Here is a 21,591-nt window from a genome sequence, read left to right on the forward strand (position 1 = left end):
ATATGATTAGTCTATCATTGTTAAATATAAGGTTTCAAGCTAATCTCAGACCACTAAATTATCAAACCCAAGAACGGATCCCAAGATTATCAGACATCAGACCACTAAATTATCAGACCACAGACCAGACAACTTAATTATAAAACCACAGACCACTAAATTATCCAACCCAAGAACGGATCCCCACATAATCAAACCTCAGAACAATAAATTGTCCAACCCCAGAACAGATCCGTAGATTACCAAACCTCAGACCACTAAATTATCCAACCAAGAACAGATCCCTAGATTATCAAACCTCAGACCACTAAATTATCCAACCCAAGAGCAGATCCCGAGATTATCAAACCTCAGACCACTAAATTGTTCAACCAAAGAACAGATCCGTAGATTACCAAACCTCAGACCACTAAATTATCCAACCCAAGAACAGATCCCTAGATTATCAAACCTCAGACTACTAAATTGTCCAACCCAAGAACAGATCCCTAGATTATCAAACCTCAGACCACTAAATTATCCAACCCAAGAACAGATCTCTAGATTATCAAACCCAAGACCAGATCCATAAATTATCAAACTTCAGACCACTAAATTGTCCAACCCAAGAACAGATCTGTAGATTATCAAACCTCAGATCACTAAATTATCCAACCCAAGAACAGATCTCTAGATTATCAAACCCAAGAACAGATCCATAAATTATCAAACTTCAGACCACTAAATTGACCAATCCAAGAACAGATACGTAGATTACCAAACCTCAGACCACTAAATTGTTCAACCCAAGAACAGATCTGTAGATTATTAAACCTCAGACCACTAAATTATCCAACCCAAAAAGAGATCCCAAGATTATCAAACCTCAGACCTATAATGCTGTAGATAAGCCCCCGATCCGACCTGCAAGTGAAGAAAAATAAGTTTTATTATACTCACCCGGGGGGCCTCTGATACTTAAGACATCCTCACCCATTGGAGGATGCCTGAGCAAACTATTTCCCTCAGTTAACATTTGCTACTGAGCTGCCAGGTCGTGTCTGTTTCCTGTCTCTAAGGGCTGCAATTCGCAGGCCTTTATCTGTGTTCTGTTACTTCTGTGTCTGAACTCTGGTCTATGTCCATTCCTGTTCCTTCTTTGTTTACCATTCTCACTCTGCTGTGTTTACCTCTGCGTTACCTCTCTGCTCTGCTTACCACTATCAGTGGCTCTGCAGCTCTCTGCTCAGTTCTGCCACAACCTGTGGTTCTGTGCCTCTCAACTTTGCTCGCCACAATCTGTGGCTCTGCACCCTCTGGCTCTTGGCGTTGCCTCCTGCGGTTCGCTCTTGGCTCTGCCTCCAGTGTCTCCGCTCTTGGCTCTGCCTCCAGGGTCTCCGCTCTTGACTCCGCCTCCAGCATCTCTGCTCTTGGCTCCGCCTCCAGCATCTCTGCTCTTGGCTCTGCCTCCTGTGACTCCGCTCTTGGCTCTGCCTCCTTCTTCTCTGCTCTTAGCTCTGCCTTCTCCTTCTCTGCTCTTAGCTCTGCCTTCTCCTTCTCTGCTCTTAGCGCTGCCTTCTCCTTCTCTGCTCTTAGCTCTGCCTTCTCCGTCTCTGCTCTTAGCTCTGCCTTCTCCTTCTCTGCTCTTAGCTCTGCCTTCTCCTTCTCTGCTCTTAGCTCTGCTTTCTCCTTCTCTGCTCTTAGCTCTGCCTTCTCCTTCTCTGCTCTTAGCTCTGCCTTCTCCTTCTCTGCTCTTAGCTCTGCCTTCTCCTTCTCTCCTCTAAGCTCTGCCTTCTCCTTCTCTGCTCTTAGCTCTGCCTTCTCCTTCTCTGCTCTTAGCTCTGCCTTCTCCTTCTCTGCTCTTAGCTCTGCCTTCTCCTTCTCTGCTCTTAGCTCTGCCTTCTCCTTCTCTGCTCTTAGCTCTGCCTTCTCCTTCTGTGCTCTAAGCTCTGCCTTCTCCTTCTCTGCTCTAAGCTCTGCCTTCTCCTTCTCTGCTCTTAGCTCTGCCTTCTCCTTCTCTGCTCTTAGCTCTGCCTTCTCCTTCTCTGCTCTTAGCTCTGCCTTCTCCTTCTCTGCTCTTAGCTCTGCCTTCTCCTTCTCTGCTCTTAGCTCTGAGATCTCCTTCTCTGCTCTTAGCTCTGCCTTCTCCTTCTCTGCTCTTAGCTCCGTCTTCTCCTTCTCTGCTCTTAGCTCTGCCTTCTCCTTCTCTGCTCTTAGCTCCGCCTTCTCCTTCTCTGCTCTTAGCTCCGTCTTCTCCTTCTCTGCTCTTAGCTCTGCCTCCTCCTGTCTTCTCCTTCTCTGCTCTTAGCTCTGCCTTCTTCTTCTCTGCTCTTAGCTCCGCCTTCTCCTTCTCTGCTCTTAGCTCTGCCTTCTCCGTCTCTGCTCTTAGCTCTGCCTCCTCCTGTCTTCTCCTTCTCTGCTCTTAGCTCTGCCTTCTCCTTCTCTGCTCTTAGCTCCGCCTTCTCCTTCTCTGCTCTTAGCTCTGCCTTCTCCTTCTCTGCTCTTAGCTCTGCCTTCTCCTTCTCTACTCTAAGCTCTGCCTTCTCCTTCTCTGCTCTTAGCTCTGCCTTCTCCTTCTCTGCTCTTAGCTCTGCCTTCTCCTTCTCTGCTCTTAGCTCTGCCTTCTCCTTCTCTGCTCTTAGCTCTGCCTTCTCCTTCTCTGCTCTTAGCTCTGCCTTTTCCTTCTCTGCTCTAAGCTCTGCCTTCTCCTTCTCTGCTCTAAGCTCTGCCTTCTCCTTCTCTGCTCTTAGCTCTGCTTTCTCCTTCTCTGCTCTTAGCTCTGCCTTCTCCTTCTCTGCTCTTAGCTCTGCCTTCTCCTTCTCTGCTCTTAGCTCTGCCTTCTCCTTCTCTGCTCTTAGCTCTGCCTTCTCCTTCTCTGCTCTTAGCTCCGCCTTCTCCTTCTCTGCTCTTAGCTCCGTCTTCTCCTTCTCTGCTCTTAGCTCCGTCTTCTCCTTCTCTGCTCTTAGCTCTGCCTTCTCCTTCTCTGCTCTTAGCTCTGCCTCCTCCTGTCTTCTCCTTCTCTGCTCTTAGCTCTGCCTTCTCCTTCTCTGCTCTTAGCTCCGCCTTCTCCTTCTCTGCTCTTAGCTCTGCCTTCTCCTTCTCTGCTCTTAGCTCTGCCTTCTCCTTCTGTGCTCTTAGCTCTGCCTTCTCCTTCTCTGCTCTTAGCTCTGCTGTTGTGAAATTGGATTTTGGGCTCCCCCGGTGGCCACTGATGGAATTGAACTGGTGTGCATCATCCCCTCTGTTCACCTGTTTCCATCAGGATGTGGGAGTCGCTATTTAACCTTGCTCCTCTGTCACTTCCATGCCGGTCAACATTGTAATCAGAAGCCTTTCTGTGCATGTTCCTGCTGCTAGACAACTCCCAGCTAAGTTGGACTTTAGTCCTCGTTTGTTTTTGCATTTTGTTCCAGTTCACAGCTGTAGTTTCGTTTCTGTGTCTGGAAAGCTCTTGTGATCTGAAATTGCCACTCTGATGTTATGAGTTAATACTAGAGTCTTAAAGTAATTTCAGGATGGCGTTTTGATAGGGTTTTCAGCTGACCATGAAAGTGCCCTTTCTGTCTTCCTGCTATCTAGTAAGCGGACCTCAATTTTGCTAAACCTATTTTCATACTACGTTTGTCATTTCATCTAAAATCACCGCCAATATATGTGGGGGCCTCTGTCTGCCTATCGGGGAAATTTCTCTAGAGGTGAGCCAGGACTATATTTTCCTCTGCCAGGATTAGTTAGTCCTCCGGCCGGCGCTGGGCGTCTAGGGATAAAAAACGTAGGCAACGCTACCCGGCTACTGTTAGTTGTGCGCAGGTTTAGTTCATGGTCAGTTTAGTTTCCATCCTTCCAAGAGCTAGTACTTATGTTTGCTGGGCTATGTTCTCTTGCCATTGAGAACCATAACACTCTGCCTTCTCTTTCTCTGCTCTTAGCTCTGCCTTCTCCTTCTCTGCTCTTAGCTCTGCCTTCTCCTTCTCTGCTCTTAGCTCTGCCTTCTCCTTCTCTGCTCTTAGCTCTGCCTTCTCCTCTGCTCTTAGCTCTGCCTTCTCCCTCTCTGCTCTTAGCTCTGCCTTCTCATTCTCTGCTCTTAGCTCTGCCTTCTCCTTCTCTGCTCTTAGCTCTGCCTTCTCCTTCTCTGCTCTTAGCTCTGCCTTCTCCTCTGCTCTTAGCTCTGCCTTCTCCCTCTCTGCTCTTAGCTCTGCCTTCTCATTCTCTGCTCTTAGCTCTGCCTTCTCCTTCTCTGCTCTTAGCTCTGTCTTCTCCTTCTCTGCTCTTAGCTCTGCCTTCTCCTTCTCTGCTCTTAGCTCTGCCTTCTCCTTCTCTGCTCTTAGCTCTGCCTTCTCATTCTCTGCTCTTAGCTCTGCCTTCTCCTTCTCTGCTCTTAGCTCTGCCTTCTCCTCTGCTCTTAGCTCTGCCTTCTCCTTCTCTGCTCTTAGCTCTGCCTTCTCCTTCTCTGCTCTTAGCTCTGCCTTCTCCTTCTCTGCTCTTAGCTCTGCCTTCTCCTTCTCTGCTCTTAGCTCTGCCTTCTCCTTCTCTGCTCTTAGCTCTGCCTTCTCCTTCTCTGCTCTTAGCTCTGCCTTCTCATTCTCTGCTCTTAGCTCTGCCTTCTCCTTCTCTGCTCTTAGCTCTGCCTTCTCCTTCTCTGCTCTTAGCTCTGCCTTCTCATTCTCTGCTCTTAGCTCTGCCTTCTCCTTCTCTGCTCTTAGCTCCGCCTTCTCCTTCTCTGCTCTTAGCTCTGCCTTCTCCTTCTCTGCCCTTAGCTCCACCTCCTGCTCTTACTCTGCCTCCTGTGGTTCTGCTTTGCATCCGCTCTTGCTCTACCTCGGTTCAGCAACGTGACGTACAGGTCTCTACCAGTTTCTTTATATTCACCAGTCTGAACAGGCTCCCACCTGTTTCCATATACCCTCCAGTCTGAACAGGTTCTTAGCTGTTTCCATACACCCGCCTGTATACCAGTTCCTACCAGAGTATCAGCCCTGTCTGCCAGAGTGCCAGCCATGCCCGTCTGCCTGCCTGTATCTCCGTCAAGCCAGTCTGCCCGCCAGGGCCTCAGCCGTACCCGTGCGTCAGCCAGTGTCACAGCCGTGTCTGACTGTATCTTGTCCCCCGGTGGGATCAGCATCCACAGTCCGACTCCACCCTGGAGTGGTACCTGGTAGCTTCCTATTGCACAAGTCTGACCTCACCATCAGAGGCTCCAGCGAACACCTAGGAAGCTACTTAGTTACGCCCCTTCCAGGGAGGTTTGGTCTGTGGTCCAGTGGGGCCACACCCCCAGGCGCCCGCTACAATCAGTCTGGGCGCGAGCGTTACACACAGGCGTACTTCTCTGTAACTGCAGTGCGTAGGCGCTGGGAAAGTTCAGAGAGGCCCAGTACCTGCACACTGCAGAAATTTACTACTCTGCCCCCAACAGGGCAGATAAGTACGCCTGCGCAGGAGCGCGATGTTGGGGAGCGATGAAGAAGCAGGAGGGCGGCGTCGCAAGAAGATGGGAGGCTCCAGACACTGACCAAATCTGTTGACAGGTTCGCTTTTTTGGAATAACCATCATTGTCATTTTTTTTTCATAAATCAATAGTACATATGAAAAAAAAGCTATATAATACATCTAATCAGAGGAATCTGCTTCTTTTTCCTCCTGGACTGATCTTTCACTCTCAACTCAACAGATTTTACCAGTGAATTGAGACTGAATGGTCAGTCCAGGAGGAGAAAGAAGCAGATTACCTCTAATAAGATATATTATATATTTTTTTTAATTTTCACATGTACTATTGACTTATGGAAAAAAAAATATTAAACTGACGACTACTCTTTAATATAAAATCATTTTAAATATCTTATTAACTAATCTGCCATACATGAGAGGCCTGAGTGCCGTCCGGCTAGGACCCAGGTGGGTATACGAGCGTCTCATTTGTTTTGATTGATGCCCCTTTACATGGGCAGTGGAGGCTCCATTGTACTGTGGATTAGGGTATTGTGTTCAGAGCTGTTGAAATGATCATTAAGCTCCTTCCTCTTGTTTTCCCTGCAGTGAAAAGGTCAAATATGGCTCTCGGTCACGTTTTTAATTACCGCCCCACAGTGAGGGTCGGCTATTCGTTTTACCAAGCACAGTTTCCATGGAGAGGGCAGATCTGTCATATCGCAGCAACAAGTAAAACTTGTGCCCCGTGACTTCAATTAGAAGTGAAAAAGACAGGATTTTCTTTTTTTTTTTTGTTTCCCTCATCTAAGCCTCCAACCTCTGGAGACTAAATCAAACTGCGAGGTGCGTCTCGCTAATGAGCTGCGCCCCTTGAGAACTACGCCATGCCCATGACAGCTTACAACGGTCGTCAATAATTCATCAAAATGCGCCCACCCATTCACAATTACATGGGAGTGCTGCCCTAATGATGGAGCCCCAAGAATCGACAGTAGAGCCCCCCATGGGGGCAACATTTTAAAAAACTACTGCTCTAGGTGATCATAAAAATGCTGATTTGCCGAGAAAATTTTGTTTTAATTTTTTTATATACATGAAAATAAGCAACTTTGTAATGTATCTTATCAGAGAAATCTACTCCTATCTCCTCCAAGACTGATCATTCATTTCCAAAATTCCCATTTCAAGGGTAAAATCTGTATCACAGACTACAGACGTTGCCATTACTGAGTTCGATGACAGTTGGTGCTCATGGTGTTCTATGGAGAATGTCTGTCTCCGCCTCTAGCTCCTCCCTCCTACATAGAACTTTAAAAGCACCAATTGTCATCTTCTATCTCCGTAATGGGAAAATCTGCCTACATTGAATATTGATTTGACCCATGAATTGGAAGTGAAAGATCAACCCAGGAGGAGAAAATGAATATTATTGATTTATGAAATAAAAATGAAAACAACGGTAATTCTTTAAATCACACATCGGATCTCGTTGCTTGGGGATTGAAGCGGGCAATCTTTACTGATATAAATGACGCATTGATGGTCAATGGAAGCCAAAATCATCAGCTGAGGACTCCAAAGTAAGAAATTGTAGTTGGATCCAATTGGGGTGAATTACATCACAGCTCATGATGTTACATGGAGACATGGAAAAAGCGTGGCATGGATAAGGTACATGGTTCCAAATGGACATTCCCAACTAGGTAAGCTTTCTCTATGGGGATGGACCTCTTTTCTGGTCAACTAAAGTTTAGTGTGCCACCAGAAGATATAGTCGGCACAAGTATTCATTGACCACAATGAATGGGATAATATCTCACATTTAGCTTGTTGGATCCTTGATTGTCAGAAGATTCCAGAAGTAGTATGGCTGAATCGGTGCTTGTTCTCCAATAAGAATGATATCTTTGTTGTTGAATCCGATGTGCCAGTCAAGAGAAATCGAGCAAAGAAGCCATATGCACTGGAAGTGTCAGCCTAAGTTCTCCACTACACTTTCAGCCTGATTTGCATATAACTTCTATGTAAAATTTCTCATGACTGATGCATCGGATTTTAACAAAAAAGGTATCATTCTTATCAGTAGACAAGCGCCTACACCACCATACCACTACTTCTATATGTAAAAAACCTGCTGAAACATTTCCTCTAAGAAAATGGAGAGGGTGGCCTTGCAAGACATTTTGATATTAAACTAAATTTTATTGCCTCTGATAAATTCACTTTACTAAGCTAACAAACCCAGTTTTGCTACATCAGCATGCTTTATCCTTTCCACGCTTTGTCGCTTTATGGTGGATGGAAACGGGGAAAAAAGAAACAAAAATCTATTGCGACCACAAACATATTCCCAAGTGTTCTCTTTTTACTACACTCTAGGACTCGGCTAAGTCCTTAATAACAATTACTGTAAGGACAATTAAACAATTATGTGGAATGGAAATTGAAAATCACAGACGAGTTAATTAAATTGTTCATTAAAATTGCATTTTTTGCCCAATTTATGGGGATACTACCACAGAATATTAGAATTTCTAGACTAATAAACTTTTTTTTAATCATTAGTGGATATTAAATCACTTTTTAATATTTTCTTATCTCTAGGGTACACATAATATTGCTATTTCTATAATATATAAATGGTAACTGTACTCTCAAGTAACTTTTCAGAATAAGCTGTGATGCGTATACATGAGGAATTATACTATTTCTGGCCAGTATATGATTTTTTTTCTGCATTTTTATGAGTTTTGCTCTCTGAATCTGCAATTGACTCTGAGCTAGTGGAAGGAGACTAGCTGCTATGATCTCTCTCAGGCAGAGCACAGCACACAGAGAGGGATTCCTTGTTAAAAGGCTCAGCGTGATCTGTCTGTGTCTCCATCTACTTGTTTTCACACTCTACTCTCCAGTTCTCCTCCTTCCTCTTTCCATGGAGTATAATGAGCTTTGTCGCATGACACCATAGCGATCTGACTGTCCGTCTTGTATATAATTGACAGATTTGAGTCGATGGTGAGTTCAGTAGCCAATTTGGACTCCAGGGAGAAGGACAGAGAAGTATTATAAGCCACTAATAAAACTCTAGCCAACATTGGACATACTGGTACATCCAATGCCGGATACCTGTGTTTCATGCTGGCTCATGAGTTGAGCCTGCATCTTTCCTGGCAAATGATGGCTGCATAAGTCAGGCTTCACCTGTTCTAGCAGCAAGCTTCACCCGCTGCTGTTCACCAGTTAAATGCTGCGGTAAGTCTCTGACAGCGGCATTTACAGTGAATGGTCCCGGGGTGAAGCAATCATGGGGCACTGACGGGTGGCAATAACAGCCAGTGGTCTTCCGAAGACCACCATGATTGTCATTGCAGCCTGTCGCTGGGCTTCATAGTAGAACGTGATTATTGCTATATACTGTAGCATTGCAGTACATAGTACAAGCAATGGGCTGATTAGAGCTTAAAATCCCCTAAGGGTACTAACAAATAAAGTAAAAATGTAAAAAAAAAAAAAAAAAAAAAAAAAAGAAGTTTATAAAAATATAAAAAGATTAAAAAATATAAAATAAAAGTTCATATCACCCCCATTTTTAAACTAAATAAATTAAAAAACCCCAGAAATTCATTTTTTTTCGACTGCCACAACAATGCAAGTAGGAGGGACCAAAATGTCATCTCCATCCAAAATTGGTATTAATAAAAACGTCAACTCAGGGTGCAAAAATAAGCCCTTACCCAGCCCCATCGACTGAAAAATGAAAATGTTACGGGTCTCGGAAAACGTCATCAATTCTCTAATAATCAATTATTTCCAACAAAAATGTAAAACCAGACAAGATGATAGTGAGATATTGTTGTAAAACACATGAAGATTTACCTCCAAACCGGTGACGTTTCCTCCGAGTGCCTCAACAATCCCAGACAGTTCAAAGCCAGGAACCAGTGGCGTTTTGGGGGGATTATCTATGTTTCCTTGTCGAACCATCAAATCAATGAAGTTTAGACCGCTGAAAACAAAAAGGTAAATGTCATTCATTTGATTGCAGGACATAACAGAGTTTTCGGCAAAAGAGAGCAGAAAGACCGCACTAAAAATGCAAGATCGGAAGTTTGATAAAATTATACTTTGATGTATGTGATCTGATGTCTTATTTCAGAGAAATCTATGTTTTTCTTAATATGTAAATGAGCTGTTAAGATCTACTGGCAGGACATAGATCATCCAGTCATCTTGGGCCACTCATTGCAAAATATATTGAACCAGAGCCTCCAGAGCTTATTTTAAGTGAATGGGGGATGTTACCAGTATGAGACATATAGTTCAGGAGAGCAGTCTGTCAGTCATTACTTGTCTCACACTGGTAACTCTCCTTTCATTTACAATAAGCTCTGGAGACATATTGATGCAGAGATCTATGTCTGGCCCATAGATCTTAACAGCTCATTTACATGTTAAGAAAAATGTATATAAGCCACTAACTCTCTCGCCCTGCATATACCCCCAAAATATTTTTAGGTGAATCAGAATGGTCAGGTCTAGTGATGTTTGACAGCCCCAACACATGCAGGGATCGCCTGTCTAACAGCCATGAGACATGCAGCCGCGGGGTCTTGAACATAGAATTCGAGCACGCCAAAGACTTTTGGATAGTACCCGAGCATGCTTAGATAACACCTTACCTGAGCACGTTCGCTCATCACTATTAGGGAGTTTTGCTTTTCTATAAAACCTACATATAGCATATGTTCATACTGTTAGTTAAACTCGCACCATGGCAACATGGCTGCACGATGTCGTCTGTCTCTGCTAATCTTTTAGGAGTTACGCATATTAGAACCGACACTAGCAGACGTAGAGACTCGGGAAATGTCCAGACATCATCCCACCACTGCCATCTCCGCCTGTCATAATATTCCTGAATCACAGGTGACAATCACTTCTCTGGTGTAATGTGAGAAATAGCCAAGGAAGAAGAGTATTTCCTTTGGCTTATAAAGTTTAATAGGCACAGATAGTACTGTACACTTTATCTACTGCATACATATATATACAGTAATACTGTCTTCCTGTACTTTCTAATAAAATATATAGGCACAGATAATACTGTACACTTTATATACTGCACGCATATATATAATACTGCCTTCCTGTACTTTCTAATAAAATATAGAGGCACAGATAGTATTGTACACTTTCTTTATATACTGCACACATATATATAATACTGTCTTCTTGTACTTTATAATAAAATAAATAGGCACAGATAGTACTGTACACTTTATATACTGCACACATACATAATACTGCCTTCCTGTACTTTCTAATAAAATATATAGGCACAGATAGTACTGTACACTTTATATACTGCATACATATATAATACTGCCTTCCTGTACCTTCTAATAAAATACACAGCTGCAGATAGTAGCGAATCCTTGTAACTTCCTGTAAATGATATAGTCAGACACAGATAGTACTATTAAAAAATGCAGTACTACCTCCTGGTCTTTCTCAAATAATATGGGCCCAGAGAGTACTGTCTCTCCCTCTAAATGCCATGACCACAACTTGAACTTCCCTTTGTCTATGCCTTTTAGCAATGAAAGCACGGATAGTACTCCCTATCTGTCTCTCTCTGTGATTATGTAAGCACTAGGGTTGAGCGATACCGTCCGATACTTGAAAGTATCGGTATCGGAAAGTATCGGCCGATACCGGCAAAGTATCGGATCTAATCCGATACCGATACCCGATACCAATACAAGTCAATGGGACTCAGGTATCGGACGGTAAATCAGCCCTTTCTGTCCTTCTATATGGGGTTCTGGAGGGGGGGGAGAGTGTGGGCGGTGCGTGGGCGGAGACTGCGTGTCTCTGTGCGGGCGGGGTCTGTGCGGGCCTGCCAGGGATCTCATTCTATGCGGCCGGCGCTGTATGCCCAGGCTTGATGCGGCGTGCCGGGGCTTGATGCGGCGTGGGAGGGCTCTGCGGCGTGCTGGGGGGTCTATGCGGCGTGAGGGGGTCTAAGCGGCGTTCTGGGGCGTCTATGCGGCGTGCTGGGGGATCTATGCGGCGTGCTGGGGGCTCTCTGCGGCGTTCTGGGGCGTCTATGCGGCGTGCTGGGGGGTCTATGCGGCGTGCTGGGGGGTCTATGCGGCGTGCGGGGGTCTCAGCGGCGTGCGGGGGTCTCTGCGGCGTGCTGGGGGGTCTCTGCGGCGTGGGGGGGGGGGTCTCTGCGGCGTGGGGGGGGGTCTCTGCGGCGTGGGGGGGGTCTCTGCGGCGTGCGGGGGTCTCAGTGCGGGCATCGTCCGATGGGACTACAAGTCCCATCGGGCTATGCCTGCTACACTGACAGTGATTGACACATTAGCCAATGATGGGACAGTAGTAGTCCCATCATCCGGCTAATGTGTTGAATGAAAAAAAAAAAAAAACTCCATACATACATTCTACATACATACATACATATAGACATACAGTACATTCATACATTACATACGTGACATACATTACATTAAACATAGATTACATACTCACCATTACTTGTCATTTTGATCCCCGAAGCCAGTGTCATCTATAAAAAATGTGAAAAAAACAAACAACCAATATACTCCCTGTCCGCAGAAATCCACGAGTGTCCCACGACGATCTCCCGTGGAGAGCAGCAGCATCAAATAATGCGACCGCTCTCTAGGGGCTCAGAAACACAATGACGGGAGGAAGGTATCCTTCCGCCACTGTATTCCTCCGCCGCTGTAAAAAAAAAAAAGTCCCTAGTCTCACTTTATGGCATTGCTGTATGAGACATTTTCCCATGCAGCAATTATATAAAGTGACACTTTGAACTCAGGTAACCTCAGTGATGCACTGCAGGAGCCATTGTCTCCTGTCAGTGTGTCACTGAGGGTCCTATAGAGCAGTGACGTCACCCGATGTCACTGTTCTATAGGGGAGATCATCGTGGGACACTCGTTATTAAATGGACTACGGCGGACAGGTAGTATGCGGTTTATTATTTTACGTTTTTTGCAGGCGCTGATGGTAAGTATGGTGAAATGAAGAATATTAAAATACTTTTTCCTAATGTGTGCGTGTTTTATTAACCCTTTTCTTACTATTGGATTAATAACGGATAGGCGTCTTATTGACGCCTCTCCGTTATTAATCCGGCTTAATGTCACCTTACGATAGCAAGGTGACATTAACCCCTTATTACCCCATATCCCACCGCTACACGGGAGTGGGAAGAGAGGGGCTAAGTGCCGGAATTGGCGCATCTTACGGATGCGCCATTTTCGGGGCGGCTGCGGACTGGTATTTGTAGCCGGGGGGGGGCAATATCCATGGCCGCTCTCTAGGCTATGAATATCAGCCCGCAGCTGTCTGCGTAGCCTTTCTGGCTATAAAATATAGGGGGACCCCACGTCATTTTTTTGGGGGGTCCCCCTATTTTAATAGCCAGTAAAGGCTACGCAGACAGCTGCGAGCTGATATTCATAGCAGGCTACAAATATTGGCCCCCGGCCGTCGGCTTTCCCCCTCTGGCGCAGAAAATTGCGCGGGAGCCCACGCCGTTTTTTTCCATTTTTTTTTTTTTTTAAATTCAACGCTCATAAAGGCCTCTTTCACCCTTGCGTCAGTACGGGTCCGTCGCTATGCGTCGAGCCGACGTACCGACGCACGTTGTGAAATTTGTACACGACGTGGGCAGCGGATGCAGTTTTTCAACGCATCCACTGCCCATTCTGAAGTGCGGGGAGGAGGGGGCAGAGTTTCTGCTGCGCATGCGCAGTAGAAAATGGCAGACGCGACGGACAAAAAAACGTTCACTTGAACGTTTTTTCGTGCCGACGGTCCGCCAAAACTCGACGGATCCGTTGCAGAACGGACGCGACGTGTGGCCATTCGTCGCGATCCGTCGCTAATACAAGTCTATGGGGAAAAAAAATGCATCCTGCGAGCACATTTGCAGGATCCGTTTTTTTCCGCCAGATCCGTTTTTTCAGTCGGATCCGTTGTTTTCCGCCAGATCGGTTTTTTTCCACCGGATCCGTTTTTTTCCGCCAGATCCGTTTTTTTTACATTGGATCAGTTTTTTTCTGCCAGATCTGTTTTTTTCCACCGGATCCGTTTTTTTTCACCAGATCCGTTTTTTTTCCGCCAGATCCGTTTTTTCCTGCCGGATCCATTTTTTTCCGCCAGATCCGTTTTTTCTCATAGAGTTGTAATAGCGCCGGATTGCGCCTGATGGCCACACATTTCATCCGTTTTTTGCAGGATTCGTTAAAAAAAACTGTTTCCGCCGGACGGAAAACTCATAGGAACGTTTTTTGTCCGTTATTTTTCATGCATGTTTCCATTCAAATCATGCACATTTTCCGTTTATTTATTTTCCAAAAACCTCATCAAAACCTGCATCAAAACTGCATGAAAAACCGCACCAAAAACCTGCATCAAAAACAGCATCAAAAACCGCACCAAAAACCTGCATCAAAAACCGCACCAAAAACTGCATCAAAAACCGCACCAAAAACTGCATCAAAAACCGCACCAAAAACCTGCAGCAAAAAAGCACCAAAAACTGCATCAAAAACTGCATCAAAAAACTGCAGCAAAAAACTGCAGCAAAAAAGCACCAAAAACTGCATCAAAAACCGCATCAAAAAGCTACATCAAAAACAGCACCAAAAACTGCACCAAAAACTGCATCAAAAACAGCACCAAAAAACTGCAGCAAAAAAAGCACCAAAAACTGCATCAAAAACCGCACCAAAAACCTGCAGCAAAAACTGCATCAAAAACCGCATCAAAACTGCACCAGTTTTTTATGCAGGTTTTGATGCAGTTTTTGGTGCAGTTTTTGATGCGGTTTTTGATGCAGGTTTTGGTGCTGTTTTTGATGTAGCTTTTTGCTGCGGTTTTTGATGCAGTTTTTGGTGCTTTTTTTGCTGCAGGTTTTTGGTGCTGTTTTTGATGCAGTTTTTGATGCAGTTTTTGGTGCTTTTTTGCTGCAGGTTTTTGGTGCGGTTTTTGATGCAGTTTTTGGTGCAATTTTTGATGCGGTTTTTGATGCAGTTTTTGGTGCTTTTTGCTGCAGGTTTTTGGTGCGGTTTTTGATGCAGTTTTTGGTGCAGTTTTTGATGCGTTTTTTGATGCAGTTTTTGGTGCTTTTTTGCTGCATGTTTTTGGTGCGGTTTTTGATGTAGTTTTTGGTTCAGTTTTTGATGCAGTTTTTGGTGCTTTTTTTGCTGCAGGTTTTTGGTGCGGTTTTTGATGCAGTTTTTGGTGCTGTTTTTTATGTAGCTTTTTGTTGAGGTTTTTGATGCAGTTTTTGGCGCTTTTTTTGCTGCAGGTTTTTGATGCCGTTTTTGATGCAGTTTTTGGTGCTTTTTTGCTGCAGGTTTTTGGTGCAGTTTTTGATGCAGTTTTTGATGCAGTTTTTGGTGCTGTTTTTGATGTAGCTTTTTGATGCGGTTTTTGATGCAGTTTTTGGTGCTTTTTTTGCTGCAGGTTTTTGGTGCTGTTTTTGGTGCTTTTTTTGCTGCAGGTTTTTGATGCCGTTTTTGATGCAGTTTTTGGTGCTTTTTTGCTGCAGGTTTTTGATGCAGTTTTTGGTGCAGTATTTGATGCAGTTTTTGGTGTTTTTTGCTGCAGGTTTTTGGTGCGGTTTTTGGTGCAGCAAAAAAGCACCAAAAACTGCATCAAAAACCGCATCAAAAACTGCACCAAAAACTGCATCAAAAACCGCACCAAAAACCTGCAGCAAAAAGCACCAAAAACTGCATCAAAAAACGCATCAAAAACTGCACCAAAAACTGCATCAAAAACCGCACCAAAAACCTGCAGCAAAAAAAGCACCAAAAACTGCATCAAAAACTGAACCAAAAACTACATCAAAAACCGCACCAAAAACCTGCAGCAAAAAGCACCAAAAACTGCATCAAAAACCGCATCAAAAACTGCACCAAAAACTGCATCAAAAACTGCACCAAAAACCTGCATCAAAAAAAGCACCAAAAACTGTATCAAAAACTGAACCAAAAACTACATCAAAAACCGCACCAAAAACATGCAGCAAAAAAGCACCAAAAACTGCATGTTTTTGGTGCGGTTTTTGATGTAGTTTTTGGTTCAGTTTTTGATGCAGTTTTTGGTGCTTTTTTTGATGCAGGTTTTTGGTGCGGTTTTTGATGCAGTTTTTGGTGCGGTTTTTGCTGCAGTTTTTGGTGCTTTTTGCTGCAGGTTTTTGGTGCAGTTTTTGATGCGGTTTTTGATGCAGTTTTTGGTGCTTTTTTTGCTGCATGTTTTTGGTGCGGTTTTTCATGCAGTTTAGTTTTGATGCAGGTTTTGATGAGGTTTTTGGAACATAAATAAACGGAAAATGTGCATGATTTGAATGGAAACATGCATGAAAAATAACGGACAAAAAACGTTCCTATGAGTTTTCCGTCCGGCGGAAAGTTTTTTTTTACGAATCCTGCAAAAAACGGATGAAATGTGTGGCCATCAGGCGCAATCCGGCGCTATTACAACTCTATGAGAAAAAACGGATCTGGCGGAAAAAAATGGATCCGGCAGGAAAAAACGGATCCGGCGGAAAAAAAACGGATCTAGCGGAAAAAAACGGATCCGGTGGAAAAAAACCGATCTGACGGAAAACAACGGATCCGACTGAAAAAACGGATCTGGCGGAAAAAAACGGATCCTGCAAATGTGCTCGCAGGATGCATTTTTTTTCCCCATAGACTTGTATTAGCGACGGATCGCGACGAATGGCCACACGTCGCGTCCGTTCTGCAACGGATCCGTCGAGTTTTGGCGGACCGTCGGCACAAAAAAACGTTCAAGTGAACGTTTTTTTGTCCGTCGCGTCTGCCATTTTCTACTGCGCATGCGCAGCAGAAACTCTGCCCCCTCCTCCCCGCACTTCAGAATGGGCAGTGGATGCGTTGAAAAACTGCATCCGCTGCCCACGTCGTGTACAAATTTCACAACGTGCGTCGGTACGTCGGCTCGACGCATAGGGACGGACCCGTACTGACGCAAGGGTGAAAGAGGCCTTTATGAGCGTTGAATTTAAAAAAAAAAAAATGGAAAAAAACGGCGTGGGCTCCCGCGCAATTTTCTGCGCCAGGGTGGGAAAGCCGACGGCCGGGGGCCAATATTTGTAGCCTGCTATGAATATCAGCTCGCAGCTGTCTGCGTAGCCTTTACTGGCTATTAAAATAGGGGGACCCCCCAAAAAAATGACGTGGGGTCCCCCTATATTTTATAGCCAGAAAGGCTACGCAGACAGCTGCGGGCTGATATTCATAGCCTAGAGAGGGGCCATGGATATTGGCCCCCCCCCGGCTACAAATACCAGTCCGCAGCCGCCCCGAAAATGGCGCATCCGTAAGATGCGCCAATTCCGGCACTTAGCCCCTCTCTTCCCACTCCCGTGTAGCGGTGGGATATGGGGTAATAAGGGGTTAATGTCACCTTGCTATCGTAAGGTGACATTAAGCCGGGTTAATAACGGAGAGGCGTCAATAAGACGCCTATCCGTTATTAATCCAATAGTAAGAAAAGGGTTAATAAAACACGCACACATTAGGAAAAAGTATTTTAATATTCTTCATTTCACCATACTTACCATACTTCAGCGCCTGCAAAAAACGTAAAATAATAAACCGCATACTACCTGTCCGCCGTAGTCCAATTAATAACGAGTGTCCCACGACGATCTCCCCTATAGAACAGTGACATAGGGTGATGTCACTGCTCTATAGGACCCTCAGTGACACACTGACAGGAGACAATGGCTCCTGCAGTGCATCACTGAGGTTACCTGAGTTCAAAGTGTCACTTTATATAATTGCTGCATGGGAAAATGTCTCATACAGCAATGCCATAAAGAGAGACTAGGGACTTTTTTTTTTACAGCGGCGGAGGAATACAGTGGCGGAAGGATACCTTCCTCCCGTCATTGTTTCTGAGCCCCTAGAGAGCGGTCGCATTATTTGATGCTGCTGCTCTCCACGGGAGATCGTCGTGGGACACTCGTGGATTTCTGCGGACAGGGAGTATATTGGTTGTTTGTTTTTTTCACATTTTTTATAGATGACACTGGCTTCGGGGATCAAAATGGCAAGTAATGGTGAGTATGTAATCTATGTTTAATGTAATGTATGTCATGTATGTAATGTATGAATGTACTGTATGTCTATATGTATGTATGTATGTAGAATGTATGTATGGAGTATTTTTTTTTTTTCATTCAACACATTAGCCGGATGATGGGACTACTACTGTCCCATCATTGGCTAATGTGTCAATCACTGTCAGTGTAGCAGGCATAGCCCGATGGGACTTGTAGTCCCATCGGACGATGCCCGCACTGAGACCCCCGCACGCCGCAGAGACCCCCCCCACGCCGCAGAGACCCCCCCCCACGCCGCAGAGACCCCCCCCACGCCGCAGAGACCCCCCAGCACGCCGCAGAGACCCCCGCACGCCGCTGAGACCCCCCAGCACGCCGCATAGACCCCCCAGCACGCCGCATAGACCCCCCAGCACGCCGCATAGACCCCCCAGCACGCCGCATAGACGCCCCAGAACGCCGCAGAGAGCCCCTCACGCCGCATAGATCCCCCAGCACGCCGCATAGACGCCCCAGAACGCCGCAGAGAGCCCCTCACGCCGCATAGACCCCCCAGCACGCCGCTTAGACCCCCTCACGCCGCATAGACCCCCCCAGCACGCCGCAGAGCCCTCCCACGCCGCATCAAGCCTGGGCATACAGCGCCGGCCGCATAGAATGAGATCCCTGGCAGGCCCGCACAGACCCCGCCCGCACAGAGACACGCAGTCTCCGCCCACGCACCGCCCACACTCTCCCCCCCCTCCAGAACCCCATATAGAAGGACAGAAAGGGCTGATTTACCGTCCGATACTTGAGTCCCATTCACTTGTATTGGTATCGGGTATCGGATTAGATCCGATACTTTGCCGGTATCGGCCGATACTTTCCGATACCGATACTTTCAAGTATCGGACGGTATCGCTCAACCCTACTAGTAAGCACAGATAGTGCTGTGTCCCTACAAATGATGTAGGAACAGATAGTATTGCCTCCTTGTATCTCCCTCTGAATATTGTAGGAGCAGATAGTACTATCGCCGTCTTTCTCTTTAAAGGTACCTTCACACGAAACGACATCGCTAGCGATCCGTGACGTTGCAGCGTCCTCGCTAGCGATATCGTTTCGTTTGACACGCAGCAGCGATCAGGATCCTGCTGTGATGTCGCTGAATAAAGTCCAGAACTTTATTTGGTCGTCCAATCGCTGTGTATCGTTGTGTTTGAAAGCAAAAGCAACGATACCAGCGATGTTTTACACTGGTAACCAGGGTAAACATCGGGTTACCAAGCGCAGGGCCGCGCTTAGTAACCCGATGTTTACCCTGGTTACCAGCGTAAAAGTAAAAAAAACAAACAGTACATGCTCACCTGCGCGTCCCCCAGCCTCTGCTTCCTGACACTGACTGAGCGCCGGCCCTAAAGTGAAAGTGAAAGCACAGCGGTGACGTCACCGCTGTGCTGTTAGGGCCGGCGCTCAGTCAGTGTCAGGAAGCAGACGCTGGGGGACGCGCAGGTGAGCATGTACTGTTTGTTTTTTTTACTTTTACGCTGGTAACCAGGGTAAACATCGGGTTACTAAGCGTGGCCCTGCGCTTAGCAACCCGATGTTTACCCTGGTTACCCGGGGGCCTCGGCATCGTTGGTCGCTGGAGAGCGGTCTGTGTGACAGCTCTCCAGCGATCAAACAGCGACGCTGCAGCGATCGGCATCGTTGTCGCTATCGCTGCAGCGTCGCTTCGTGTGAAGGTACCTTAACTCATGCAAGCAGAGATAGAATCATAGAATGAGTTGGAAAGGACCTACTGGGTCATCATGTCCAACCCCTTGCTCAATGCAGGATTCACTAAACCTTCTCAGACAGATGTCTGTCCAGATAGTACTGTCTTCTAGTCTCTCATTTTGTGGTGAAGCAGTGATGCCACACAATCAGCTTGATGCTATACCCATTGACAGTTTTGGTTTTATTGTTTCTGCTTTCTTTGATAATGCTGAAATAAACACCACCAAGAGGAACCCCAACGAGAGTGCTGGAAACGACATATGTTCTCCTATCATTTAGATGTCACTTCCATGCAGCCTCTTGCGGTGCAGGCATATAAATAAATATATTATCGGGGTGTAGCCACAACCCACACTGGGCATCACAATGTTGTCCCCTTTCTCAGAAACGTACGAGGTTTGACTCTAAGGTCTCTAGAGTACAGGAGAACCCAAGCATGATCGAGTCCCTTCGAGGATTGACTGCCGGAAAGTGTAAAGCTCCTGATATTACTAATGTCCTAGTTCTGCTCCACTGCTTCAGATCAAGTATGTTCCCAGCAAGCGGCGGTGAATCAGCTGGGACCCAGTCCGCCCGTCCAGACTATTTAGTGGCTGAATGTGACTCATACCCAAACATAATTTACCCTATGTAGAAACGGTGGCATTTCACCATCAACGTGGAGCATGAGTCACACAAATCCTATGAGCTCGGAGCAGTCGTAATGTATCAGTGAGAATACAACAGGAAACATACAGAGGAGACCTAAATGTACGTCACACCATGAACTCGCCCAAAACATGAATGTCCTCATCATGACTCATGAAGACACCCTCAGCCCTTATGTCCTAGGACATGGACATCATAGAGGAGGCCACCTTGTGCCGGCGCAAATGTTCAGAATTTGGTCAATTTTGGCATGAGAGTCTATGATTTTATTGGGAGATGTCTGGTGACTAGTGATCAGCGAATGTCCTCAGATGAGGTCTTATTCGAGCATGGTCACCGAGTGTCTTCGGCGTGCTCGAAAAATATGTTCAAGTCCCCACGACTGTTGTTCGTCAGCCGTAACACATGCAGGGATTGCTTGTTTGTTCGGCAATCCCTGCATGAGTTGCGGCTGTCGAACAGCTGTGAGATTATGCAGCCGCGGGGACTGGAAGATATTTTTCGAGCATGACAAAGACACCCGATTATCACCGAGCATGCTCAGATAACCAGGGCTGTGGAGTCGGTAAGCCATAACTCTGACTCCTCAATTTCCATGACACCGACTCTACCAAAATGGGCTCCAACTCCACGACTCCGAATCCACAGCCGTGCAGATAGCACCTTGTCACAGCATGTTCGCTCATCACTACCCATGACTCTATGCTATAAAAAGATGCTTTGGGCTAAAACTAGTTTTTGCAATTGGAATTCATTAAAATTTTTGCGCCGTTTGGTTTTTACAGGCTCTATGGACGCAATTCATCAACCGTGCTTTTTTTTTTTTATTCACTTTTCTTTTTTCGCCTTCTGGTACTTTTTCTTCAAAATGGAGCAATACATTTTTTCAAAAGGTATTTTTGTCTTTAACCTCTTTTTTTTAACGATTTTCTTTACTACATATTCCATTAAAATGTCGCAGGTGTGCACAAAATCATTTTTTAAAAAGTCGCAATCGGTGAATCAGCAGAAAACAAAACAACAATATAAAATAAACTTTAAAAAGGCACAAATGAAAGACAGTCAAAAAACACCAAAGACTAGACAAAGAAAGGTGCAAATGCATTCCCTGCTCCTTGATGGCTTCAGAATGAGTTAACTAAGAATCCATCAGTGAGCGTGTTCTAATGGGGAGTATGTAAATCTTTTTACTAGTTTATCTTGGAAGTTCTCGGTGCTGAATTCTGACCACAGACCACATCAAAGTTGAGCTGAACTTTAATGTGATCTTCAATCTGCTGAGAAATAGACAGATAAAAGGGCTACAACAAGCTCGATGACAGTTTCTCAGTTAACTCATTGTGTAGCCACCAACCGACGAGGCTATAAAAAACAATCGGTGCAAAATCTAATATATAAAGCTGAATGTGTGTTTGTGTGTATGTCCGGGATTGGCAACCGCACCGTCGCAGCTACAGCCACAAAATTTTGCATAGTCACACGTCTGGACCCCGAGAGCGTCATAGACTATGTTGTGAGGCAAAATGTTAACCCCACGCGTTCCAATGCACCAAACAATTTTGCCCCTATCTACATAATGGGGAAAAAGTGAAAGGAAAAGTGTTGGAGGCAAATTGACAGCTGCCAG

The 21,591-nt window shown here is 45.5% G+C and overlaps 1 protein-coding gene across 1 annotated transcript in view; it reads right to left on the reverse strand.

Moving 5' to 3' along the window:
• The window catches only part of VAT1L (vesicle amine transport 1 like), a 73,545-nt gene that overhangs the window by 45,850 nt on the left and 6,104 nt on the right, over positions 1 to 21,591 (reverse strand). Inside the window, exon 2 of the mRNA XM_077288382.1 lies at positions 9,290 to 9,419. Within this exon, the coding sequence (XP_077144497.1) occupies positions 9,290 to 9,419 (130 nt within the window). The remainder of the gene's footprint in view (positions 1 to 9,289; positions 9,420 to 21,591) is intronic.

This window comes from Ranitomeya variabilis, chromosome 2 (assembly GCF_051348905.1).
Source record: "Ranitomeya variabilis isolate aRanVar5 chromosome 2, aRanVar5.hap1, whole genome shotgun sequence".
NCBI lineage: Eukaryota > Metazoa > Chordata > Amphibia > Anura > Dendrobatidae > Ranitomeya > Ranitomeya variabilis.